This window comes from Lepidochelys kempii, chromosome 9 (assembly GCF_965140285.1).
Source record: "Lepidochelys kempii isolate rLepKem1 chromosome 9, rLepKem1.hap1, whole genome shotgun sequence".
In the NCBI taxonomy this organism is placed as follows: domain Eukaryota; kingdom Metazoa; phylum Chordata; order Testudines; family Cheloniidae; genus Lepidochelys; species Lepidochelys kempii.
The window spans coordinates 99815490-99843021 of NC_136388.1; the positions used below are offsets into that span (position 1 = coordinate 99815490).

At 44.6% G+C, this 27532-nt stretch overlaps 1 protein-coding gene across 3 annotated transcripts in view; it reads right to left on the bottom strand.

The window, feature by feature from the left end:
• STK26 (serine/threonine kinase 26) overlaps positions 1-25345 on the bottom strand; it is a 54393-nt gene extending 29048 nt beyond the window's left edge. For 2 of the 3 annotated variants that reach the window (XM_073358520.2, XM_073358518.2), the window contains exons 1-2: positions 25046-25343; positions 24838-24955 (exon numbers count right to left, since the gene is read on the bottom strand). In XM_073358520.2, the coding sequence (XP_073214621.1) occupies positions 24838-24879 (42 nt within the window). In that variant the 5' untranslated portion in view covers positions 24880-24955; positions 25046-25343. Of the gene's footprint in view, positions 1-24837; positions 24956-25045 lie in introns of all 3 variants that reach the window. The other variant, XM_073358519.2, reaches the window with a different exon arrangement.
• Positions 25346-27532: the final 2187 nt, after the last annotated feature.

The following is a 27532-nucleotide window of genomic DNA, read 5'->3' on the forward strand; positions in this document are numbered from 1 at the left end:
ATTCAGGGATGAAAAACTCTGTGTAAAAATATTACCAACTCCGTATGTCACATCTGAGTCTTGTCTGCGCTGAGTCTATCAGATAACCTCCGCCATCCAAACTGGAATTGCAATCACACTAAGAGCCCCAGTCTTGCATTATGATCCACCCAGGTGAAGCAACGAGGTGCATGGAACTCTGTGATGGTGCAGCAGTGCACCCCCACAGACCACAATGCAGGATCAGGGCCTCCCCTTAAGGCATTCAACTGCAGAATCTGATATAATGGAGACAGAGCTGGGTGTCACTTGGACATTGGAAGAAATGCAGTAGAATCTGTCTACTATCTCAGTGACCTGACAAACATAGAGCATGAGAGAATCAACACAGAAGCTGGATCACCAAATACCAAGAAGCTCTGTATCACAGGCAAGTTTAACACCAGACTGTATGGGTCACAAACCCAAGACCTGATGAACAACTAAAGCTGCCTCACTACAAACCCTTGATAACCTTCCCTCCAAAAAGGAGATTCAAGAGATTGAAGAGACAAGAGATGGTTTCCTGAGTAGAGGATGATCATCACCCTCTTAAGCAATACTTACTCATTGCCCTCAGAGAGGGATAACAAAAATCCCCTTCAGTATCAGGTTCAGTGCCAGCCAAAAAACATAAGTGTCCAGCTTTCTGAAGCTCCCCAGGCACTTTCCGGGATCACTGTGAGCATCAGCTGCTGTTTTCCCCCTCCCTCAACAGGGTTCTGCTACCACAAAGACATTCACTCTGAATCAAAGTACTCCTATGCATGAAGCAACTTAAATACTTCTGCTAATGTCGAATACTTGGCTGTTACCAAGCAGAGACAACCTGGATTAACAAGGCTGGCGACCATCTGGAACAGTTTAGCTGATCCACACTTTTGCATTTCCTACAGCTAAAGTGAAGAAGTCCTTCTTTCCCTCCGGTACAGTCATGGCATAGAACTTAAAAATTTCCCTATCAGAACCAGTCAGACTCAGCATGAGATTTATTTCCACTGGCACTCCAGCTACCTTCCCATGCATTTTAGGGTCAGATCACTTGCATATTAGGGTGACCCATGAGGATGAAACAGGGGAAGAGACTGCTTACGAGAGAGGATTATAATATTGTTCTACCAGACCATTAATAGTGTGTGGCTGATCTACAAAACACTGTTCTTCCTCAGAGCCATCTGAAACCCAGACTTGTACCACAAGTAGCCAAGACTTCTACTTTCTGTTTCACAAAAGAAACCTGCCTAGCACCAATCATGCTAAAAAATCTGTTTGGCATCAGAGATTGTGATCTACTGAATTACCAACACCATTTTCTGAAGTACCTTGGTTTTGCTTCCTTTTGTGGCTGGAGGAGGGGGAAACTCCCATCAGTCTAGAACTGGCTAGGCTGGACCCTGCTTTGCTCATGAGATCAGACAAGGCAATGGCCAGAGATAGCACAGCTCCAGGCCTCAATGCTTGAAAACACAGTACTCTGCTTCATTCAGTTATTGCAATTCCAGTATACTGCACTTCAGAGAACAGTTGCTTAATAAGAAAAGGAGGACTTGTGGCACCTTAGAGACTAACAAATTTATTTAAGCATAAGCTTTCGTGAGCTACAGCTCACTTCATCAGATGCATGAAAGCTTATGCTTAAATAAATTTGTTAGTCTCTAAGGTGCCACAAGTCCTCCTTTTCTTTTTGCAAATACAGACTAACACGGCTGCTACTCTGAAACCTGTCAGTTGCTCATTAAGTTTCCCTTCACTGACCATACATAGAAGTGTGGTGTGGAAGACAACCCACAGCAACAAATCTCTAAAAGGAAGCAGTCCAAATGAATTAAAATAGACTATCTTCACCAGGTGCACAAGAGTTCAAGAAGGGAGGTGTCTCCACCTACTAACAAGGCTACTTGAAATGGACCTGTGAACCATACCATGGCTATATGAAGCTAGCAACCTTTCCCTATCAACTTGTTAAAAGAAAGAAAAAACTCACAATAGACTAGAAAAAGCAGCTTCCAGCTTTGAGGTACATTTCTGGAAAAAGTCAAGTGCCTCATGATGTAAAGTAAATGTGCCCCCATGCTGTAATCTTTTCTATTTACTTCTCCAAACCTTCTTTCCACGCCTAACAACTCCTGCTATTACACAATGTTCCAGATGTACGGCCATGCACACTGTCACCTTTCTTGACAAGTTCCAGAGGAATTCAAGCTCTTAAGCCTCTCTAAGCAACATAAACAGTTGTCAGTAAACAACTAGCTGCTCTCCCAGTCAAAAGTCAATTGACACTAATATATTTATCAAGAAACGCAAATGCAAAGGATCTGGGCAATAGTTTTCCACAGTGTTAACCTCATTAGTCCTAGATGTTAAAGCAGCTCTTAAACCGATACTTTCAAAAACATTCTAAAATTCAGATCATTACATGTTCTTTAAAACTCCGACAGCTACTGAAATATAAGATTTAATGTATACTCATAGCATTTGAGATATTCCTTCTAAATTTCAGTCTAGAATTGAATGTATTAATGCTTTAGATTATAAATTTAATATATTTGGAATACAGTTCTATAATCAAAAAATTACTCTTTTACAAGATATTTCTAAACACCAAAAGTCAATTACCCCAATGCTGCTAACCAGGAATGTATTTTGCATAAGCAATGTGGGTCAGAAAATCAGCTCCTAGTACTACTGGGACCAATGAATAAAGCACAGGACATTTACCACAGCTTCAGTCCATGCCAATATAAATAGAACATGTAGGTGCTATTGTTGAAGACAGAAGAGGAAGTAAAATGTCTAAGAAACTATTTTTTTTTTTTAATTCTCTGGTTTCTACTTCCCTAAAACCCTGGAGATACAGGTCCCAGGTTCTGGTTTTCTTTTTAAAAAGCAGCATTCCTCCTATTATGAAAAAATCCAACAGTTTATTAAAATGCATAGTCTAATTTGCAAAGAAATATGATTGTGCGATAATCCCAGCTTGCCAAATTGTTCCCCCTTAGGAAGCAAGCTGATAATCATGAAGCTCTGTTTCTTCTGGTTCTAGAAGGCTAAAAATTCTGATGGAATTTTCCAACTCTCAGTCTTGCTTTTAAATCTTCCCCAGGATTGGGACGCTATGGAATCTGGCAGAGTCACAGGTACAAAATGAAAGCCTGCTCTTATTACATGCCTTGTACTATTTCTCGTCACACTAGGAGTAAGATGAGCATGAATGTGAATCTTTCATACAGAGCGAATACCATAAGAACCTAACCCATTGGAAGGGTCAGAAACTGCCAAATGATTTGATCTGTGTGCTTAGGTCCATGCTGGTCATTGTGTTCCTTGCCACTGATCAGGGCAGAAGTAAATAAGACCAGTCTATGCTTGAAAGGCTTTGCAGATTTAGATATACCAAAATAATATGCCAGCAAAGTGCTTCTCGTGTGGACAGGCTATACTAGCAAAATGATGCTTGCAAAAACACAGTTTATTTCAGCCCTCCTCACCCTCACCCCCAAAGTAAGTTTGCAAAAGTGTAGTTTTGCCAGTATAACCACGCGTAAGCTAGGGTTTTTGCCAGTACAGTTATGTCTCAAAATCAGACCTCATTACACCCTGACCAACATTGGCAAAATAGTTTGAAATGTACAACTGGCCTAAGGATGAGACTGAAGAGATCTTCAGCAGAGCTTGGGAGCTCTTTTCTTCATGAGAAGCTTCTCTTTAAGCTCCTTGCACTATGTTCGTATTGGTCACAGAAACTAGGTAGTTGATGCATATTTTTTTCTGAGATTTACTTTTCAGTCCATCTGTTCTTTGGGAAAGAATAACCCTCAGCTAGAATAAATGTTTCTCTCTCTTCCATTGGTATTACTCAAATTTAGGTATACGTACCACTGATTAGTTCTTTGGATTTTGTAAACTTTCATGACTTTCCAGGGGAACCATCTACCCTTCCCCTTCCAAGATTGTTCATGTGAAGACTTGATAATGTTGCTACAAGCAAAGTAGAGACGAAACCCGATCCCCTGTGTGCTGTGGCAATGAAGTACGGGCTTGCTGGTGCTTGTTTGATATCTTTCAACTCCTGTTCCATGTTAAGTCCCAAGATCACCCTTTCCACTCATCCCACAGTACACAGGTGGGAAAGACGATCTCAGGAGCCCACCTTGGAAGGGAAAGTAACTTGCTTTCAATTCTGCTTCCCTGAAGGTATCTTTTGAGGCAGAACACCCTCTATTAATCCCATTCAAATTAATAGGAGTTGAAGGTGCCTAGCTACTTGCAGGATCTGACAGAATAGAAGCTAAATGCCTGCGGCCAGTGGCCCAGATCTTTGTATGTGACTGAGAAATCCAAAGAGCAACTCTAGGTGGGGAAGGGTAGACAAAGGTCACTTAAACCACCACTGCACTTCCCCAATCCTTCATCAATAAAACGCAGGTCTAGTTCCCTAATGTGAGCAATAACAGTCCAAGAGACTGTTCTAACTTCCCCCAGGCGCCGAAGCCAGCAACAGGTGGATACAGTAGTTGGGAATGGCCAAGGTACAAGGAAGCTCCAGTCATGTCTGGTTTCTTCCAGTCATTCCCCCTTACACCAGAGTGTGCATGGGCGTACACAGTTTATGCGGCATGACTAGGAGACAATCCAAAGGATTTCCTTATGTTGGGGCAGCTGGCCATAAGAGGATCTCCCCAGCTTTACGGCTCCCTTGTGCTCACAGTGTGGAAAAAGCATCTGCAGCACAGCCCAGGATCAGGCCCAATATTCCAGTTCAGCTATGGCCAAGTACTGAGATACAAGGTGGTAAGCCTTTACATATTAATTACCAAGCATGCTTGTATCATTTGAGATACAGTCTTACATCACTGGTTGTATGAAGTTCAGAAACATGCAGCTACAGCCTTGTTTTTGCCTTTCCCAGTTCTCAATTTCCCTGTCTTTCAGGCTACTTCTTTTCAGCCATGTTTTGTTGTTGTTTATGGAGGGAGAGTATTTTAACTACGGTGACCAGATGTCCCGATTTTATAGGGACAGTCCTGATTTTAGGGACTTTTTCTTATATAGTCATTTATTACCCATCACCCCCCTCCTGATTTTTCACACTTGCCCTCTGGGCACCCTAATTTTAACCAAGAGAAGTTCATAAAAACTTAGATGCACAACGCATTCCAATGCAATGCTACAAAGCTTTATTTGCACAGAGAAATACTGACTGAAGGATCATATCTGTTAAGACAGTGAATAGAATGAGCGTATGGTAGTTGGAGTTCATGCACTCCATCACTTTCCATGAAAAGAACATCTGCGAAAGGTTGTGCATAAGAGCAGGAAAGAGTCAGCATTATGCCAGCAAAGACCCCTAGTGTAGATGCAGCTCATACCAGTTCCCTCAATGAAATAAACTACTCTGGCTAAATGAGTCTTTTCCAATACAACTTCAGCTACACTTGGGCTTTTGCCAGAATAGCTATGACAGTCAGGGCTGTGAATTTTTTTCATATTCCGAACAGACATAAGTTTTGCCGACAAAACTTAAGTGTAGACCAGGTCCTAATCGTCTCCAAAACCTTGACTGGCTAATCTTCCAACCTCTCTTCTTCCCTGCTTCCAGCAACTTCCCAATATACAGTAAAAGCTGGTTTTCTGGGCACTTCAGCACCCGGAAAGCTCTATAAATCGGCATTTCAGATCTTCATTGAAATTCCAGTTTATAGGCCGGTTAACGTGAGGCTGGCAGCGTGGGTGAGGGTGTGGGGTGCTGGATCCAGGGGATACTCACCTTGGGCGGCTCCCTGTCTCGGCTGCTCCTAGGTGGAGGTGCAGCAGGCGGCTCTGTGCACTGCCTCTGCCCACAGGCGCTGCCCCCGCAGCTCCCATTGGCCGCGGTTCCTAGCCAATGGGAGCTGCGGAACTAGCGGGCGGGGCGGGATGGGGGCAGCGCGCAGAGCTGCCTAGCTATGCCTTTGCCTAGGAGTAATCAGCACAGGTTGCCGCCTGAGATGAGCGCCCCCCTGGATCTGGCACCCCCTCCCACGCCCCAACCTGCTGCTCCTTCCCACACCCAAACTCCCTCCCTCTTAGTTAACTGGCATTTTTCACTTACTGGCACTCCCCCATTCCCCCAACATGCCGGATAAAACAGCTTTTACCATATTGTGTTCCTGCTCTTAAAAAGAAGCTGGGTATGTTATATCAGCTGCCCTTTTAAAAGATATATATTTAAGAAAAGGGGAAGGATATCAATTTTATAGAACATGGGTTGACTACTCAAACAACCCGTTCATACACAGGAAATAGGGAGAAAGCTAGACTTCTGCTCAGAACAATGTCTAATTAAGTAAGCAATACACTCTGTATGGCTGCCTTGCAGATCTTCCAAAGCAGAATAATCTTGAAACTAGCTGCTGCCACTTCACAAAACGGCCTTTTCCCCCCAAGATGGCTTTCAAGTCAATATCACCGAAGACGAGCAAACAAAAAAGCAAGAAAACAACCATTCCAAAATGTCTCAGATACAGGCTGATCTAATGAAACCAAAAGCTGGATGCATCTTCTCAGCCTTATAAAAACCGGGTATCATGGACTCTGACAAGATTCCTTTGGAGAGTGGTGTCCAAACACCATCTTGTTCACTCTGTTGACTTGACAATACTTCCCACACCCCGCCCAGAGAAGCTATTACATTTTCTGGATTTTTAGATGTCTCCTGGGTTTTACTTGAAACAGAAATCCCCTTCTAATGTAGGTGTGGTCAGTTACCAGAGCTTGTAGTTCACCTACACTGAGACATTACTCAAAAATAAGGTTTAAAAGATTTTATAAAATGCTTCCAGAAGTGCAAAAAGTTTTGCCAATTTGGTTAGAGTACTAAATTGCCCATTTGCCTATGTTTGTGACATGCCTAGTACTATAGAGCTCCAATACAAATGGGGAACTTTGGCTGCTGCTATAAGAAGTTACTATTATATTTCTCTGTGGCTGCCTAATAGATAGTTCCAGATACAACAACCCACTGATAACACCAATAACTAGAAACAAAAAGCAGTCTGATCTCTCTCATTATTGACAGTCAAAGCTGAATATTTAGTGACTTGGTAGTAATCTATTATCTGTATCTTATAGCAAGCATCGGAAGGAAGGTCTGTGGCTGAAGTACAACACCATGAGACTCATAGCAGCATCAGGGTTAGAACCCAGACTTCTTAGGTGACCATAGTGGGTATATCTACATGGAGATAATAGCCCCTCAGCATGGCCACAGCCAGCCCAGGTCAGCTGACTTGGGCTCAGGGCGCAGGGCTAAAAATTGCTGTGTACACATTTTATCTTTAGGTTTTTTATCCCCGTGTAGACATGCCCAGTGTTTTGTGCCTCCATTACTTGTCTAAAGTGGAGAGAATGCCCATGTGATAGGGCCACCGGTAGGTTTAGTTTATTGTTTAAAATATCCTGGTGCACTTCATATCTAGAGTACTTTTTAAGTATTGTAAAACAGAAATTAGACTATGTCTCAGAGAGTAGCTACCTGCACTGAAGTTATGCCAGCTGGCATGAACTGAAGATAGATTTAAGATTCACCAAATCACTACAGTCTATTTTAATTACCTATGTGACCCTGACCCTAACCCTGAGCCCCAACTGAGCATATCCACACCTTTGAATAAAGGTAAAAAACGATGAGACCAGTATCAAAATAAACAACAGTCATGTAAAGGATTCCCCCACTCTAAATGAAAGCAAACAGCAATTTTCAGGTCTAAAAGAGATTCAGATTGAGTAGAGATAGAAAAAAACTGATCGCTCAGTTTAACTGTGAAGAATGGTTCTAAATCTTACTCAGAAGATCTGTTCCTTGCATATATATTTAGTCAGACTTTTTAAAGATATGCTAAGGTGTTTTTACTACTTTTTTACTTCTTTGCACAACACAGCTAACATACCTAAGAGACATGGATTCTATTCCTTTCAAAAAAAATGTTTACTGAGTTACAATTAATTACAGCTGTGCAAACACATTGTACGATGGGATTGCACAGATGTCACTGAATGCATAATTTGAAGGCAATGGATTATACAGGTATAAATCTAAGATTCCTCTCCTGCATCATGACCAGTAAAGAACCCAGCCTGACTCTTAGAACCAGGGTGAAAACTGCAGATTTTTCTTGTGACAATACACATTTGATATTAAAGTCACATTTAAGGCTGTAACTGCCATAACAAGGATGGGTAGATATTTTGGTTGTAAGTAACTAACATCCTTCTGTTATAAATTAAACTGGCCCTTCACAAAATTAAGTTGTTCCACTCAGGAGCAACAGAAAAGGTAAGGACAAAGCCGCTGTGAAGAAAACACAAGAGCTTTATCGTTGTCTATTTGAAGTGCTCCAGAGAAAGTATTCAAACTGACAACATGTAAGCACAAGGAAAGAACCATCCATTACATACACAGTACTTAGAACACTGGTCTAAAGACAGCAAGCTGGAGGCAGTGAAAGAGCAGGAAGGAGAGTCAAGCTGCCCTTCCTCCCACCATTCCCCAATTAGCTTCCAGACCCACCAGCCACCCTCCTCACTAAGGAGACCACACAGGTCAGGAGCTCCCCCAATTCCCTTTGATTCTGTAGGCATTGAGATATACTCTTTAAGTACATGTTTCCACAGGACCATTGCTTTAATGCTTTCCAAGAGCCGCAGGACCTTGTTTAATGTACAACATTGATGCACTAGGGAGCAGAACTAAGGTTGCATGAACAACAGTAACTCTGGCATGTCTACCTTGCAACTGCTTGACTTTGCAACCTAATGACACTCATTTAATGTGCTTTTTTTATATGTAATTTCCTATCTTTTTTAAAAGATAGTGTTAAACATTGTACCCATCTTAGGGCAAACATAACCGCTGGTCTTCTAGGCTCACGTCATCTTCTTCCAAAGGGGATGATTTTTAAATAAATTATACACTTTCCACAGCAAGTGTGGCCTAGCCATGTTTTCTAGCTTCACGCCACGTTTCCGTTTCAGAGAGACACAGATGGCTGTTAGGCAACCAGATCTGAGTTCCAACATATTCAGAGCTATGTGCTCTGGCCTTTGGATCCCTCTGAAGACACAGTGGGGCTCCTGCGAAATCAAGCCCTGCTTTACTGTCACTTCTGGCCATAAAGGGGCTCTGCCTACTGGAGAACTCTGTTTTCACTGAGACAACTGTAGTCACAGAAGAACTCTGCTGTTTCAAAACTCTACGGAGGACACCATACCACTGCTTTCTTAAAATGAGCAGCGCACTAAAGGCTGCTCTGGGAACTTCAAGGGAAGATAAAACTTTTCTGACCTTTCTAGAGTAGATACATGCTATTATTGGCCACAAACTGGGTTCATGAAAGGAGTGTTTCTGTTTCCAGCCCCAAATCACTCTCTCTAGCCCCAAATTATTTTTCCATCTTGGCAGCAGAGGAAGGAGAGGTTTGGGGAGCAGCAGAAAGTGACCAAAAACAAAAGGCAGAAGGATCAGCCTACCTCAAAAAACAAAAACACATTTCTTTAGAGATGAGCAAGAACCCCATCCCACCCCCCCAACATTCACATACGTCTCTTGATTAACTGCTTTTACTTGTACAGTGTGCACTAGGTAGAAAGAAGGGAGTGGAAAGGAGAGGCGTTTTGACACAAGGGGCATATTCTTAGTAATGATTTGACTTTGAATTTTAACAGAAATATAATTTGACACCAACGTGTAAAAAAGGAAGATATCTATTCATTATATTTTTTATTAATTTAGACCTATGACATCTCCTCCACTGCTCAGATGCTGCTGACCTCAGATCATGGACTTTGAACATTCATATCATAAGGAAAGTACTGCCTGGTAGTTGAACCAGTGGAATGAAAAATATGCAAACGATACCATTGGATCTTTATCATGATTTGGAATGGATTCATTTAGTAACAACATTGTACAGCTAAAAAAGTTAACTGCCCTTTGTTATTTCAGACCTCAGCCTGGTCTAAATCCAATGACAGATTCCACCACACCAGCATTTAAAACTGGTTCTCAGTTTCTTATAGCAGTCAGCAAATTGTTCTCTTCCAAAACAAAATTCATCTAATTTGTTGAATTGTTGTAGAACAAAAGGATGTTTAAACAGTTAGGTAACCTAACTCGATGAACTATTTGAACACTTTATAACCAATCAGAAGTCTGAAGATGAGAGAACTGTCGTCTGTAAATGCTCTCATTATTGGAGGGCATTTGCATTATTCTCTCCATTTTATGCACTACTTTCAAAATCCTACTATACTGAGAGATTACAGAAGCCACTTCTACGAGCAAAGGCAGATAAAAGGAAAAAATGATGCATGGAACAGTAAGTCTGCCTTTTACTTTTAACAGCAACATATTTCCTTTCAGCTGGCAGGCAGTGCTTATCGGTTCACAAGACGGCTTCTTTTACTTTTGCCACACCCTTCCAATCCAAGAGACAGCAGCACTGAAGCCTTGCCAATAAGAAAAAACTACAGAGTCATGATATTTACGCAATATTTTCTGAATACTGAAAAAGTTTAAGTTTCAGCAGTAAAATGGCTATTGCTAAATGAACAAAAGTGTCTTCACAGGAAGACATTATTTTAGAAGGCATTTTATCATTTTTATAATATGAAAAGACTTAGCACAGTATTATATACAGATTTTCTTCCTTACATAAAATTTAGTGCATGCCATAGAATCCAATTTGAACAAAATCAGCTTTGTAGTTTAACAGTTCACAACCTGGACTGTGGCCATGAGAATATAGGAGTACAAGCACAACTCTCTTTTCTGATCCTGAATGTCGACAGAGGCAACGGCAGCTGGAATGGCTTTCGAGCCTGTTGAGGGGTGTGCAGGCCCAAGGACCAGAGGGTGGCACGGGAGTCTTTAAGGCTGTGGAGCCGTGCATTGCTAAGATCAGAGAAGAGTCCTGTTCCCTTAAACGGGAGGTCCTGAAAGGTAGCCTGTATCTCCTGGGACAGCCTGGAGGACTGTAACCAGGATCTGCACCTCATGACAACTGCAAAAGGAGACCACCCTGGCCACCAACTCTGTAGCAACCCAGGCCATCTGGAGGGCACCTCTCGCCACCGCTTTCCCCTCATCCACTAAGGTAGCAAACTCCTGGGCTTGGTCCTATGGAAAACCCTCCTTGAATTTTCTGATGGAGTCTCACAAGTTGAAGCTGTACCTGTCTAGCGGGGCCTGATGGTGAGATACCCGACATTGCATGCTGGCCATTGAATAAATTTTCCTGCCAAACAAGTCCAGTCTCTTAGCGTTTTTATTTTTGGGTGTGCCACTGGCTTGGCCCTGCCTGGGCCTTTTGTTGACAGCAGACACTAACAGGGACCCTGCTGGAGGGTGGGTGTACAGATATTCAAATCCCTTTGCCGGGACATAATATTTCTTTCCACTTTCTTGGAGGTAGATGGAATGGAAGGGGAAGTCTGCCACACAGACTTGGCAAGTTTCAGGACCCCGGGTAGACGAGCAATACGACCTGGGCCAGGGTGGACGAGAGTACGACATTTAAGAGGTCCCCGCTAGCTCTTCAACCTCCAAGTTCAAGTTAGCAGCCATTCTTTAGAGCAGGTCCTGGTGCTCTTTGAAGTCATCGGGGAGGGCTGGGGGGTACACCCCATGGGATCCAGTACTGCCACTGAACGGCCTGCTGCCATGCCACCACACCGGTCGCATGGGCCATTGGCAATTTGCCTCTCCTAGGTGAGGGGCTGAACTTTCCCTCTGACTTGGACCACTTCCCCTCTGGTGACCAGGGCGGAGCCTTAGATGTCCAAGTCTGTCGGCTGACCCTCGTCCGAGACCGGTAAGGAAAGGGCAAGGAACAGTGCCAGCATGAACAGTGGTACCGGGAAGTTGGAGACCGGTGCCACGACTGGGAATGATCCCACACCAAGAGGAATCGACACTGGGGGGATGGCCTAGCTGATGGGGGACTGGGCTGCGGCGATCTCCGGCAGGAGGCCTGGTGGTACCATGGGTACGGGGATCACAATCATGACTTGGATGCCCTGTGCCTCATAGGTGGCGACCTTGGTGTTAGGGACTTGGGTCTTCTAACAGGAGACCAAGGCTGCGGTGCCAGGGATCGATGCCTGCGGTCCAGGGATCCTCCATTGCTTTAGAGGGAGCTTGCCCATAGAGGTCTGGGCCTTAACTGGGTCCATCGCCTGGCTTGGTGTCTGTGGTGCCGGCTGGCCTACATGGTCCTTGGTCGCCAGGGCCACCTCGGGCACAGGTGGCCCTACGAGGGGCTGGGATCCCCTGCCGCTCCCGGGAGTTGGATCCTTGGCTGGGCTAGGGGGTCGAACCACAGCAGTATCCCCATGTAGCTCCAGGCGGGCACGTGGCCCAACACAGGTCCTCTGCTGGAAGCCCCCTTGTCTTGAGGTACCAACGGGCCCTTGGGCTTCAGCCGCTTCTTAGGCACTGGCGAGGGGGAACGGTGCCAGGCAGGTTCCAGCGCCAGCAGTTCACTACGCACTGACGCTGAAGTACTAGGTGTGGAGTCCACTTGGGAGGGCTCCAAGGCAGGACCAAGTGCAGTCTCCATGAAGAGGGCCCTCAAGTGGAGATCCCGCTCCTTTTGAGTTCAAGGGCAAAAGTTTTTGCAGATCCTGGACTTGTTTTTTCTGTGTGATTCCCCGGGACACTTCAAACAGATCTCATGGGGGTCACTGTTGGGTATCAGCCGGCTACACAGTGAACATGGCTTAAAGCTATGTGCTCCCCATTGCCATGCTGGAGCCTCCACATTTATTTATTGACAAATAAAATTTGCAGAATTTTTAAATATTGTGAGCAAAATTTTTATCTTTTTTGGCACAGAATTTTTACTGTTTGGCCACAGATTTTCCTCAGGAGTGTATATTTATATTCCTATAAAATGACTGACATTGGCTGTTTTTTGAACGTATGGCAAATGTGTCTAACTCTGTTCTGTTTTACTGATTATAGTGAGCAATTATTTTCTATATTGTTTTGTTTTTGCTTTAAAGGGAGGGAACGTGCCCTGTAATAAGTGTAGTTCAATAATACATTGGAAAAGTCTCATTCAGTTCATCAGCTGAACATTAAACAAGCAATATTGTGACACCCTATTAGTGTGGTTCTTTTGGGATGAATCCAAGTAATTCTGTTGCTCTTACACTTAATTACATAACTTTTGTCATCTCCTTAAAAAGGGTAGATCAATATTCACTTAGACATGAATGTTTCCTGGTTCTCTTAACTGCTGACATTTTTCAATATGCCAAAAGCAGAAGTTCAGAGAACAGCAGTAGCTACTCCATGCCAGTATCTCAATTCTCTCTGAAGTTCAACATGGCAGGTGGCCTAGTGAGATCTTTCCTTGCAGCAGATGTTGCAGAAGTAAAAATCTTTACAGATGTCCTTTTTGGGTAACTTCTCTGTATGAGGAAAAAACTAAAATTATTGCTAACTAGTAACATTTTCTGAGCAAATTAGCAAATAAATTTGCGTATATCTTTAATTTTACTGGATAATTCAGTCACTGGTTGCCTTATTTTAAGCCACTGAAATTTGTTTCTGGATGTCTAATTTTGGTAACCATCTATGGAAAGTAGTGAGCTAAATTTCTGTGGTATCTGTAAAAAAACAATATTTTAGCCCCACTTTACACAGGGCTTTTCTGACTGGATTTGTGCCATGTTTCATCTTCTGCACTTGAACTTTATTTGAATAATACATGTGCATTATCTGCAGTATTGTGTACATTTAAAAAATTAACTTTGCTTCCATCTCTTAATGATTTCTAACCTATCTTTGTAGTTGGTAGCTTGTGGCACACGGTGCAATGTTTATTACTGGATGGGTCTTTAGCTGCTCAAACACTTGTTAACTTGGCTGGGCTCGGGGGTTGGGGGCAAAAGAGAAACAGGAACTGGGTTGTTGTATGGGTTTCTTTAACTCTCCACTCCTGGGGTAATTTTTGTGAATGTCTGTATTGTTACAGACATACTTGCTGACAGGTGTTTTGAAATAAATTACCAAAATAATTGAAACTGGCATGATTATATAGTGTTATTTTGACAAATAAAATTGGTACAATTTTAAAATATTGTGTGCAAAATTTTTCATTTTTTGGCGCAGAATTCCCCCAAGAGTATATATGTAAGGCTATACCATATCTACTAAATAGGACCCCAATTCAAGAAAGCATTTAATCATATTCTTGAGTAGCCTTCCAAAATAGTAATGTTTTCCTAAATCAGGTCTATATGACCTGAACACCTGTACTGGCTTTACCAGTCAGAATGAGACATAAAAGGTGTAAAGATCCATGAGTGCCAAAGTATATATTAAGTACTGACCAAATGGTAGATAAATATTTAATATAACCCCTTCTGTAGAGTTGACGCGCACACAGATCTAACAAAATAAAGAGCAGATCTACATAAATACCCTAGTTTTTCACTTAGAAAACTTCCTTTTTTCACTACAATGCCATGAATAAAAAACATTTTTATATAGATTCTTTGATTTACCATGCACATGCCAAGTCAAATGTTCTTTTGAATCACACAGCTTATTTCTCTAGAGCTTGTTCTGGATGGAAATTTGATAAGTACCCAGACAGACTCACAAGAACTAGTGTTCTAGACAGGAAGAAACTGACACCTAGGTTTAAAATCTTCTCTTTACTGGACTAACTTAGATTGCCTTACTTTTACAAATTCACAAGAGAAATCTTTATATTTCATTAAAGACAGCCTAGAGAGTCCAAGATTAGATACGTGGTTACCTCCATTATTATATAAGGAGACACTGAAATAATTTACTATAAATCCTAATTTAGTTTCTATTATTTATGCTGCACAATTTTTGCATCTCTCTCATTTGGTGAAGAAGATGAATAACTATTTGGTTTCACTTCCAAGTTCTCATGTAGTGTAGATACAACGTTTTGGGAATGCTTTGTTAAAAAGGCCTTTAACCTTATATTTTTAACAGCAATGAAAACATTTCTATCAGTTTATATTTTTCAAAATGTATATTTTGAGCCAACTCAACCAAGATCCATTAGTGCAGCTGGCATTCTGAAAAATGACTATATAAACACCACCATCTTACTCAACAGACCTGATCCCCTATCTGAATTCAGAGGCGGATCTTCTGCCAAAAGGGAGTTTTCACAGCTTTTTACTCCTCTTAAATCTGAAGAAAACCACAGGTGAGAGTGCTTTGGATTCTATCCCATCTCATGCATCATAAACAGCACTGTCTATGAAGTTCCAATCAGCTACACTTGTACAACTCCAGAGTAGGCAAACACTTTGCACGCGGAGTCACTGACAGCATAATTTGAAGACAATAAGACATCACAGGTGTTACTGAAGCCTAATTTGTCACAGAGAACTTTTATTATTGGTGATGCATAAGATGGAAGGAACCCAGCGTGGCTATTAGAACTCAAATTGAGTTTGTAGGGCTAGCAATTAGAAAAAAAATGTACTTGCACACCAAGCACATCTGATACATAAACTGCTGAAAGACTGAACATGGAATCCCACAAATTGCTTTTCAGAGCAGAACCACTTTAAATTAAGAGCCAAATACTCCACAGCCCTTTATAATTTCCTAATGTCTAGCTATGCATTTTTTCTATGGCCCAAAAATCACAGTGCCAGAAAACAAGGAAGCCACAAAAGTCACAGTTTAGAAACTTGGTATCCTAAAGGGTTAGGTTTATCAGTTTTCACTAGACAAATTTCTGGTTTCTACAGCACCCAGTATATACTGAAGCAGTAACAATTTAAAGTTGCTTCAAGATACTGTGGAACCAACTGAATGCAATTAATTTCTGAGCGCAAGAATAAATTAACAGATATTTGACTGGATCCTTCCCAGAGTTTTGTTTGTACAACGCCTTCCTTTAAACATTTAAGTACTTTATATCCAGCACTGCTCACACTCAGTAGTAAGTCATATACACAGTGATAATATTCCCATAACTGCAATGTATAAGGACGCTACAAGATAATTTAGAGGTACTGAGAGTTTGACACATTTCCAAACATACAGTATCTAAGCCTAATAAGTAAGCTAATTTTGCAGGTGCATGAACTCAAGGTGTTAAAGCAGCATTCCCCATTTACTCCTTACTAAACTTAAAGTCTTATTTCATCCATTCTTTATGCCATGGACTGGCTTCTCATCTCCTTCTGGGTTCAAGGTGTTATAGGTTAAAATTAACACGCTGTTATAGTTTGCAAAACATAGGCACTATCCATCTCCTCCTCCTCCTGTACCCATTCCGAGACCAACTGAACCTCTTCTGAGTAGTCCCTTGCCAGGCACTCAAGGTTTGGAAGAAGAATGTTCCCAGTTAAGGATCCCCAGTGCCCAGCCACAGGATACTTTGACCTGGTAGTCCAGCTGAGCCAGTTTGTTAAACTTTCAAAGTAGAGAGCAAAGCTCATCTTTTCAGCCAAGCTTTTGATTAATCCAGTAGTCCTCAAATTGTGGACCACATTGTAGTATCTGACAGGTCACATGGAGCTGGCTGCTCCTCTCTGCTTCTGCAGGAAGTTAGGCTCTTCATTGCAAGAAAACATGTATGCCAGTAAAAGAAGATGGATGGAAACAAGGGGAAGCCTGCCTTGCTGCCTTCATCAGAGGTTGCTACTACACAAGATGCCAAAGGAGCCACTAGAAAGAAGAATATTTACGGCATAAGGAAACCAGGCATGTGGCGGGTGGCAACACCAGACAACAGGGGTATGCAAGGAAAGAAAGACTGGAACCAGGTGGTAGAAAGAATGAAGGAGACTACTTTCCCAATATTGGTTTTGCCCCTTTCCAGCACCAACACCAGCATGGGGGGAGGGATAGCTCAGTGGTTTGAGCATTGGCCTACTAAACCCAAGGTTGAGAGCTCAATTCTTGAGGGGGCCATTTAGGGATCTGGGGCAAAAATTGGGGATTGGTCCTGCTTTGAGCAGGGGGTTGGACTAGATGACCTCCTGAGGTCCCTTCCAACCCTGATATTCTATGATTCTATATCACATTGGTAGATGCGCAGGGTGAACGAGCCTCTGAAAGTGTGGCTGATGTGATTCCTACAACTACAATACCCACCTGCTGAAGTGAAGAAACAGATTGACAGAGCCAGAAGAGTACCCAGAAGTTACCGACTACAGGACAGGCCCAATAAAGAAAATAACAGAATGCCACTAGCCATCAGCTTCAGCCCCCAACTAAAACCTCTCCAATGCACCATCAAGGATCTACAACCTATCCTGAAGGACAACCCATCACTCTCACAGATCTTGGGAGACAGGCCAGTCCTTGCTTACAGACAGCCCCCCAACCTGAAGCAAATACTCATGAGCAACCACATATCACACAACAGAACCACTAACCCGGGAACCTATCCTTGCAACAAAGCCCGTTGCCAACTGTGTCCACATATCTATTCAGGGGACACCATCATAGGGCCTAATCACATCAGCCACACTATCAGAGGCTCGTTCACCTGCACATCTACCAATGTGATAGACGTCATCATGTGCCAGCAATGCCCCTGAGCCATGTACATTGGCCAAACTGGACAGTCTCTACGTAAAAGAATGGACACAAATCAGACGTCAAGAATTACAACATTCAAAAACGAGTTGGAGAACACTTCAATCTCTTTGGTCACTCGATTACAGACCTAAAAGTGGCAATTCTTCAACAAAAAAACTTCAGAAACAGACTCCAAAGAGAGACTGCTGAATTGGAATTAATTTGCAAACTGGATACAATTAACTTAGGCTTAAATAAAAACTGGGAGTGGATGTGTTGTTACATAAAGTAAAACTATTTCCCCTTGTTTATTTCCCCTCCTATTGTTCTTGTCAACTGCTGGAAATGGCCCACCTTGATTGTCACTACAAAAGGTCCCACCCCCAACCCCTGCTCTCCTGCTGGTAATAGCTCACCTTTCCTGATCACTCTTGTTACAGTCTGTATGGTAACACCCATAGAATCATAGAATATCAGGGTTGGAAGGGACCTCAGGAGGTCATCTAGTCCCACTCCCTGCTCAAAGCAGGACCAATCCCCAATTTTTGCCCCAGATCCCTAAATGGCCCCCTCAATGATTGAACTCACAATCCTGGCTTTAGCAGGCCAATGCTCAAACCACTGAGCTATCCCTCCCCCCATTGTTTCAGGTTCTCTGTGTATATAAAATTTCCCCACTATATATTCCACAGTACGGAGCCGATGAAGTGAGCTATAGCTCATGAAAGCTTATGCTCTAATAAATTTCTTATTCTCTAAGGTGCCACAAGTACTCCTTTTCTTTTTTACGGATACAGACTAACACAGCTGCTACTCTGAAACCCACATGGGATAAGTGTCAATCAGCCAAATATTCTCCAGTAAACTTCTCCCACCTGAGAGAGAGGTGGAGACATAAATAATTCACAAAATATCTTCACCTCCACGTAATCCCCCTTACTCCTTGTACCCAATAGACAGAATATTCCAAGACATTTCCACCAGTGCTGAATATTAGATGAATTCTGATAACATACAAATTAGAAGCAGGAAAGGAAAAGTTCACCAACCACTCCTCCAACTAGAAGATGTTATTTCTCAAGTGATTTTCCATTGGTGGAGAAAGCAGGAACCACAAAGACCAGCAAAAATTGTATTTTCCACACAGGGTTTAAGGACTGCCTTTGGAAAGCACAAATGATTCATCAGGAACTTTAAAGGCAATTTTCCTGTTAATTCTTAAGTGTTGAACTGTCCACTCTCAAGCTATTTGGTTATCCATCTTTACACTTAGAAAATAATCAAAGCTGGAAAGACCAACTTCAAATGATTTTCATAGTAAAATATTAAGGGCTGGAGTAGCAAAGACTCATCTCAAGCTGCACCCATCTGAAATGAAAGGGATATTAAAGCCTTGCTCATCTGTATTTGATGTGGCCCTTCCAAATACACGCCTGGCCAGCTAAGTCAAAGAAATGCAGTGGGAGATGAGCCCTGCTACTAAGCAGCCCAACACATCCCTCTTCCAACTTCAGGAATACCTATACTTCACCCCCCAAACTGTTAGTGCAAGACAGCTCTCACAGTTTATACCTAGAAGCACTTTTCTTCAGGGGGCCTCTGTGGAATAGGATTTCAGAGAGAGACACTAAATTATTCTAGCAGTAGGAAGCTATTTTAAACTCTTCCTTCCACTTTAAATTTTCATGCTCTGTTTTTTTTTTATTATTATTAAAATTAGTGTTACTTTACAAAACAAATTCCAAACACACATTGGAGGCCATGGAAAACCATGGTTCAGATCAATGGCAACCTTAACCGTGCTCCTTTAGCTCCATTCATCTCTCACTTTCTGTTCTAATCTTAAATTTGTAGAACATACTATTTATATAATCTGCAGGTAGAATGTTAAAAATCTGAACCTCCGAGCATTAGTGCTATATACACGTTTCCAACACTAAACATGATGCTTTAGCACCATGCTAGCCTTTACTCTTCTAATCTATGTGCTGTAATTTTATGAGTTTGGCTTAGAAGTGTGAATACATAGACACACAGAGCTTTGTTAGGTTCTGTGCATATGGAACCTACAGAAGAAAATGTATTTAGCAGGCTATTTGTACTTAGCAATTCCTGATTACAGTAACTCCTCACTTAAAGTCATCCCAGTTAACATTGTTTCATTGTTACGTTGCTGATCAATTAGGGAACACGCTCTTTTAAAGTTGTGCAATGCTCCCTTATAAGTCGTTTGGCAGTCACCTGCTTTGTCCACTGCTTGCAGGAAGAGCAGCCCATTGGAGCTGGCTGGAGGGGGCTTGGAACCAGGGTGGACCGGCAGCCCCCCTATCAGTTCCCCACTCCCCTAAGTTCCCTGTGCGGCAGCCGCCCAGCACAGTCTCAGTTGCCAGCAGTTCAGCTCTCCCTCCCCCCACTACCATGTGCTGCTCCTGTCCTCTGTCTTGGAGCTGCTCCCTAGAGCCTCCTGCTTGCTGGGGGGGGTGGGGGCCGGGGGCTAATGTCAGGGTGCCTCCCACTCCTGCACCCAGCTTACCCAATCTTCCATAGAGCCGGGGGGGAGGGTGGACACAACAGGGCTCAGGACGGACGGAGCTTCCAGGCAGCAGCTGCTGTCTCAGCTTGCTGATTAACGTAAAAAGGCACTGTACTTAGAGTGGGATCAGTGTACTTAAAGGAGCAACGCGCATCTCTCTCTCACACACAGGGTGTGTGTTTCTGTCTGGCACGCTGTCTCCTCTCCCTCCATTCGTGCTGCCTTGTAGAGCGAGAGGCTACATTAACAACAATCGGTTAACGCTTGAGGGCTCAGCCGAGTGCTAGTTCATCATTTAGCAGTAAGGAATTCCTTGGGAAATATCCCACCCTCTGACTTCACCACCACAACCAAGCTTCACAATCATCATCGCTCTGTGTGTGTATACGTCTTTTGTCTGGTGAAAAAAAATTCCCTGGAACCTAACCCCCCCATTTTACATTAATTCTTATGGGGAAAGTGGATTCACTTAACACTGTTTCGCTTAAAGTCGCATTTTTCAGGAACATAACTACAACGTTAAGTGAGGAGTTACCGTGCACATGTTATTTCATGAACTGAGTATAAGCTGTACAAAATATTTTGGAGTCTATGCACCCACTCTAAGTGTTTTCATAGCTATTCATGAGATAAACCTGTGTAATTAATAAGATTGTCCGAGTCTCCTATTGCTGTCAGGGCGGTAATGTAAGGGCAAAGTTAGGATTGCTTTAGCGACCTTTGTGTGGACTTTCCATAGTTTCCAGCATTTGGATTTTTGTTTTTCTATTAAATAAACATTTTAAGGGCTTTTTCTAATAAGAGCAGAAGAAATCTCTGTGCATCTTCAAAACTATGTTAACAAAATTTCTGTCTGGAAATTAGTCTACAAGCAATATAATAGATTATCACATTGTTTTTGTTCATGGAATGTTATTTTGCTTTTATGCATAATTAAATAATGGACAGAAAGGGGAAAGTATTATCATAATATAGCTGAAAACGTTATAGCTACAGCACATTCCCTTCCATAAATTCTGTTTCCAACTCCTATACTACAACAAAAACAAAAAAATCCCTCCAACATTACATGGTAGATGATGGTTTGAGATTACAGACAAACTTTCCCACAGTGCTAATTTTAACATAACTTTTGGATCTTATTCCACCATACTCGGATCTGTTTACGCTTTCTTAAATCAAACCTCATGCATTTATTTTTAACACCGACCAGAAGTAGGTAATGCTTTAATAATTACTCAGGTGACCTTCAATAAATAATACTAATTCAAATTAAAAAAAAAAAAGAAAACCATTCCTATCTCCTAATCATTTAATGCAGGGGTGGGCAAACTTTTCGGCCCGAGGGCCATATCTGGGTATGGAAATTGTATGGTGGGCCATGAATACTCATGTAATTGGGGCTGGGGTGCAGGAGGGCTCCGGCTGGCGATGCGGGCTCTGGGGTGGGGCTGGGGATGAGGGGTTGGGGGTGCAGGACGGTCTCTGGGCTGGGACTGAGGGGTTTGGAGGATGGGAGGGGGTTCAGGTCTGGGGCAGGGATGTTGGAGGTGGTCGGGGGGAAGGCTCTGAGGGGCGCTTACCTCAAGCAGCTCCCAGAAACAGCAGCATATCCCCCTCTGGCTCCTATGCGGAGTTGCGGCCAGGCGGCTCTGTGCACTGCCCCCTCCGCAGGTGCCACCCCTGCAGCTCCCATTGGCTGCGGTTCCTGGCCAATGAGAGCAGCGGGGGCGGCACTTAGGGCAGGGGCAGCATACAGAGCCCCCTGGCAGCCCCTATGCGCTGGAGCCAGAGGGGACATGCTGCTGCTTCCGGGAGCCATGTGGATTGGGGCAATACCCTGACTCCGTCCCTGGCTGGAGCGCCGGAGCAGAGAAAGCCCCGGACACCACTTTGCGGTGGGACCTCGAGGGCCTGATTAAAATATCGAGAGGGCCGGATGTGGCCCCTGGGCCGTAGTTTGCCCACCCCTGATTTAATGACTTCTTTCATAGTTTCTTTAACAGTCACAGAACAGTAAAACGTGCAAAGGGGAATACCATGCAGAATAATTTTACACTAAACTCAAAATCTTTTATATTCTAGAAAAGCTTTTAATGTTTTATATTCTAGAAAAGCTTTTAATGTTTCTTATACTTGTCTTCATAAAAAAATAGTCTCACGGAGAAAACATCAATTCTACTCAGATGTACTTATGAGCACTTAAGGAAAATGTGCTTTAAGTCTACATGTGTAGATCAAGGAGTTTGGGTTAAACTAAAAACAAAGTAGTGGAAGGAAATGTACTACTTTTACGAAATGTAAACTTCCGATATAAAGTTTAATATCGGAAAACAGTGCTTTAAATTATGTCAGGGTCCTTGTTGAACTATACTACAGCCCAAGAAAGTAGAAACATTAAATAAGATAAAGAAATGGGCAACAAGATTATAGAATTTTTAGATAGAAAACGTGTCCAAAATGCTTATCAAAGCAATATAGGAAAATTCTCTGAAGAGAAGTCACACCATGGGACACAACAAAAAGAAAAGGCTCAAAGTAAGACTTCTCCCTTGCTTCTAATTTTTAAAAATGTATCATCAATAATATTGACATAGTATGGAGATTAAGAAAAGGAGTACTTGTGGCACCTTAGAGACTAACCAATTTATTTGAGCATCCGATGAAGTGAGCTGTAGCTCACGAAAGCTTATGCTCCAATAAATTGGTTAGTCTCTAAGGTGCCACAAGTACTCCTTTTCTTTTTGCGAATATAGACTAACACGGCTGCTACTCTGAAACCTGTCATTATGGAGATTAAGTGTATTTGCAGGTTAAATTGGTATGGCAAAAGTATGGTTTCACATCTGTCTGTACCATCAAAAAGTTGGTGAAGCAATTTCTTTGAAAGGAGAAATTCAACAGATTTTAGAAAAGTACAAAAATTGCGCAGATCTTCAGAAATAATGGTATTAACTTTATCCTTACAAATGTTATCACTGGCCTGGCCTACTTTGCTGAAAGTTCATTTTTGGAAAGCGTACGATTAGAGTGTTTGGGTAAACATTCCACAAATACTTACAAGCTGCATCTAATCACACTCAAGATATTGTTACTAGCAGCTTCAAAACTTCTTTTACTCTACATAGAATTATCCAACACACATCCTAAAAGCTATTGTATTAATGTCTTCCTTGATTTCACAGGCATGACTGCAAAATGAAGGGAAAACTTGAAAATAGTAATTGCATTTTCCATCTTGCATGGTTCGGTGTTTTCTGTCGTAGCTGTCCCGTCCATGATTCTGGCACAAAGCCTTCCAGAGTTTATGAATATACACCATCTCAGAAGAATTCTCTTACTTTTCACACACCACTCACCCAATTAAAAAAAGTATGAAAGAAACAAGTGACATTTAAACTAGATAGAGGAAAAAGAGAGAAAGATGTTACTAGAAACATTAGACACAACTATTAAGAGACAAATATGTTATATATTTATTTTACAAAAACTAAGACATACCAATAATAGGACATCTTGGGGGGGGGGGGGCTGAAATGGCTTGCAGTCTTGAAAAAACACTGTAGCATCAATATTATGGATCACCACATTCATTTGGGAAAGTTACAGGGCTCAGATTTTCAAAGGAAAATAAGGATATGTCTACACATAAACCGGTACGCAGCTGTGCCGTGCTACGGCTGCAGTGAAGATGCTATCTACACCTACAGGAGGGGTTCGCGTGTCAGGGTGGGTAGTCCACCTCCCGGACAGACAGTAGCTAGGTCGACAGAGCCCCCAAGAGATGCAGTTATAACAAGCTAATTTCCTAGCATAGACCAGGCTTAAGGAGTTGGATGCGCAAATCCCATAGAAATGGGCATTTGGTGCCTAACTCCTTTAGGGTCATTTGAAAACCCCACCCTAAATCTGTTTTAGGACGTTCGAAAGAGGGGAAAGGACAGGCGGGGACACCGCTGCTATCGTTGCCAAAACAAAGGGAGCGAACTGTCAAGTGCCCCAGCTCAGGCTGCAGCAACAAACACACAGAAGCCCCCCTTTTCCAGGGAGGTTCCCGGCCTGGCCCAGCCTGCGAACTGCCAACAGACCGACACCTCCTAGGAGCAGCCTAGCTGCCAGCCTGGAGGAAGGCAGGGCTCCGCTTTCCCCATCTCTTCCCATTCAACAGAAGGTCCCCCGGGGACCTGCGATCCAGGCCCAGTGCCAGGAGCCGGGGACGGCCTGGCTGGCCTGCCCTGGCCAGCTGGGCTGCGATGCCGTTTCACACGAACCCGGAGTACTCGGTTTAACAGCACTTGGGGGCGGGGGGGGGGGGGCGGCTGCCTCTGAACAAAGCCGGGGCCCCCCCAGCGCTGAGGGGGCAGCCCTGGCCCCCGCGGGGGGCGAGGCAACGCCCCCTACTCGCCCCCACCAAGGCGTTGGGGTCCGAGACCCCGCCTTTCCCCGAGCCCCCCCAGCGCGGTCAGGGGACCCGCCGCCCCAGCCCAAGGTCCTGCCCAAGGACTCGCCGGGCCGGGCCGGGCCGGGCCCCGTCGCCCTCCCCCCCCGCGGCCTGGTCACGCCGGGCCGGGCGGGCCAGACACGCGCAGGCCGCAGCCGACGCCCGGCCCGAGCCGCCCGCCGACACCGGCCCCGGCCCCGGCCGCGCCGCTTCCGGGCAAGGCCCCGCTCCCCGGCCTCCATTTCCCGCCCGCGCCGGGCCCGCCCCGCTCACCTGCATGCCGGGCACCTGCACGGCCACCGGCGAGTGGGCCATGGCGGCCGGGCGCCGCCCGCGGCTGGCTCTGGCTCCGGCTGCGGCTCCGGCCGGGAGGGGCTGCCTGCGGCGGGGCCTGCAAGGACAAAGCCGGAGGGAGGCTGGTTAGGCCGGGCCGGGCTCCGCTCCGCTCCGCTCCCCGCCCCGGCCCCGGCCCGGGGCTCACCTGACGGGTCGCTGCGGGGCGCCTAGCGCCGCTCTCCCATGCCCGGCGGCGGGGCTCTAGGCGCGGCCTGGCCGGCGGCTGCCGCCCGCTCTGCCCATGGCCCCGGCGGGGTGGGGCGGGAAGGTCCGGCGGCGGCGGCGGGCGGGCGGGCGCGGGGCGGCGAGGCGAGGCCGGGGCTGGGCTCAGGGCGCCGCGGCGGCCAGCGCCATGTTGGGCTCCGGGAAGCGGTGGGGCGGCCGCGGCTCCGTCCTTCCGTCTCCTCGGCTCCGGCCGCGCGGGGTGGAGCCGCCGGGACACGGCCCCGCGTCACCCGCCCCCCGCCTTCGGGGCCGCCCACGGGGCGGGGAGCCGGGGCCAGGGCGGCTGGTGCGAGGGGAAGGAGCCCTGGCGAGAGGAGACCGCCACGCCCCCACCCCGCCCGGCACGGGCCTGGGCCTCGCCCCTGCAGGAGCCAGAGCCGTGGGGGTCCCCGGGCTGGGACCCCCCGGGACCAGAGCAAGCCGGCCAGCCCCTTCGCCTGGCCCCTGCCCACCCGTTGGTCCCGGGGGATGGTGAGACCTGCCCTGGTCCGCGGCTCCGTGGCCTTCGCTCTCCTCAGGAGGGTGGAGGCGGTGCGGTGGATTTGGAGATCATGGAATCCCAGGGTTGGAAGGGAGACTCAGGAGGTCACTTAGTCCCGTCCCATCTGCTCAAAGCAGGACCAAGCCCCAGTTTTTTTGCCCCAGATCCCTAAATGGCCCCCTCAAGGATTGAACTCGCAGCTCGGGGTTTAGCAGGCCAGTGCTCAAACCACTGAGCTATCCCTCCCCCCCTGCCCCCCTTTTTTGCCCCAGATCCTTTGAGGCCGCCTGTCAAGAGGGGAAATTGCCAAGTAATTGTGGCCTTTTGTACAGGCTTCACTGTATTTAACCCAACTCGGTCGATATTTAACTTGACATCCCGCTAACATTTCGGAATGCAAGTCTTACGTTTTGATTTGTTCATCCAGCAGTCCACAGTTCTTCCATAGCCTCCCTTCAGGAGGATGCGGAGTTGGCAAAGTCCTCTCTTCTCGTTGGCTTCCCCCCGCCACCCGCTGGTGGTGTGCTGAACCCAGTGCTCACCTTGTTGTGACTCAGTTTCTCTGCTTGACCGGCTGCCTCCAACATAACTGTTAAACCCCAACTTTCATTCTTCTTTTAGAACTTGACTGAATCTCACTGTGTCCCCTCTGGCAAACACCCAGACATAGCAACCTTTTTCTTTTTATAGTTATACCCTAAGATGTGAACCAACTCCTGAGTTTCTTCTTCCTTATCAATAATTTCCCCCTCTTGAGGCTGATTTTTCAACTGTCCAGCTCCAGTTCTTTGTCTCAGCTGCTCCAGAACCTTCTGACCTTACACTTTACCTCCCTCCTATGATGGGCCATTCTTCTTTGTGCCGGAAGGGTAGGACAAATAGTACTTCAGGTGACATTTCTCTGTACTTAGCACCCTGTGGTCATGTATAGTTGTAGGTGAAACCTACTGTAGTGCCTCCACAATAGGTCTAAAATGCCTTTTTATCCAAAACAGTCCTGTCTCCTGCAATGAAAATTGACTCCATTGTCTGATGTCTCCATAATCCAAATGTGCTCAGTGCCTCCTGTGATATAGAGGAATTGAGATTGTTTTGAATTAGGCAGTAGTTTTCCTTTTTAGCTGTGGATCAAATGTTCTGTTTTTATATTTATGGGATAAAAGCATTTGGAGTATCTAGTTGCTTCTTTGCAAAAGTAACTGTATCTAGCACACTGGGCCCTTGCCCCTGGATAGCACTCTCTCTCCTCCCCAAATATTAAAATGGGGCCCATCATCCTTATAGAAAGCCCCTCTGCAACTATAGAGACAGAGGGTCAAATGCTGGCTCCACTGAAATCAATAGGAGTATAGCCATGGACTTAATTGGGGTCAGGATTATACCCATACGGAAATACCTGCATCAAGATGACAGCCTTTTCACCCATGTAGGCCATCCTGCCTACATTAGGGCAGGGCCATCCCACTCATATGGAAAATCCTTTCCGAAGGCAATAGAGCTCCTCCATTCACCTGGGAAAACTACATGCACTAAAAGCCCTGCTTGCAAGGGAGGTCCCTGAAAATTGATAGGGGTTCCATGAGTTCACAGGGTTGGTTCATTCCCAAGGCCAGGAAATAGTTTACTTCATCCAATCCAAGGGTGTAGGAACTAGTTTGGACAGTTACACACATCGTACCTACCCCAAAATAGTTATTTAGAGGATGTTTCCTTATGCAGGATTCATTTGAAGGCAGTTTTTAAAGTAGCTCCCCCTTTTTCAACATGAAGCACTGCCTGCTACATCCAATATGGCACTGAATACAAAACATCTTTGTTTAAGTTAAGGTTGGGCTAAAACTACCTAAAGCCAAGAAATTCAACATTAAGGCAGAAGTTCCATCCATAACTAACTGTGGTTTAAAATCAAACAAAACCCCACACTGA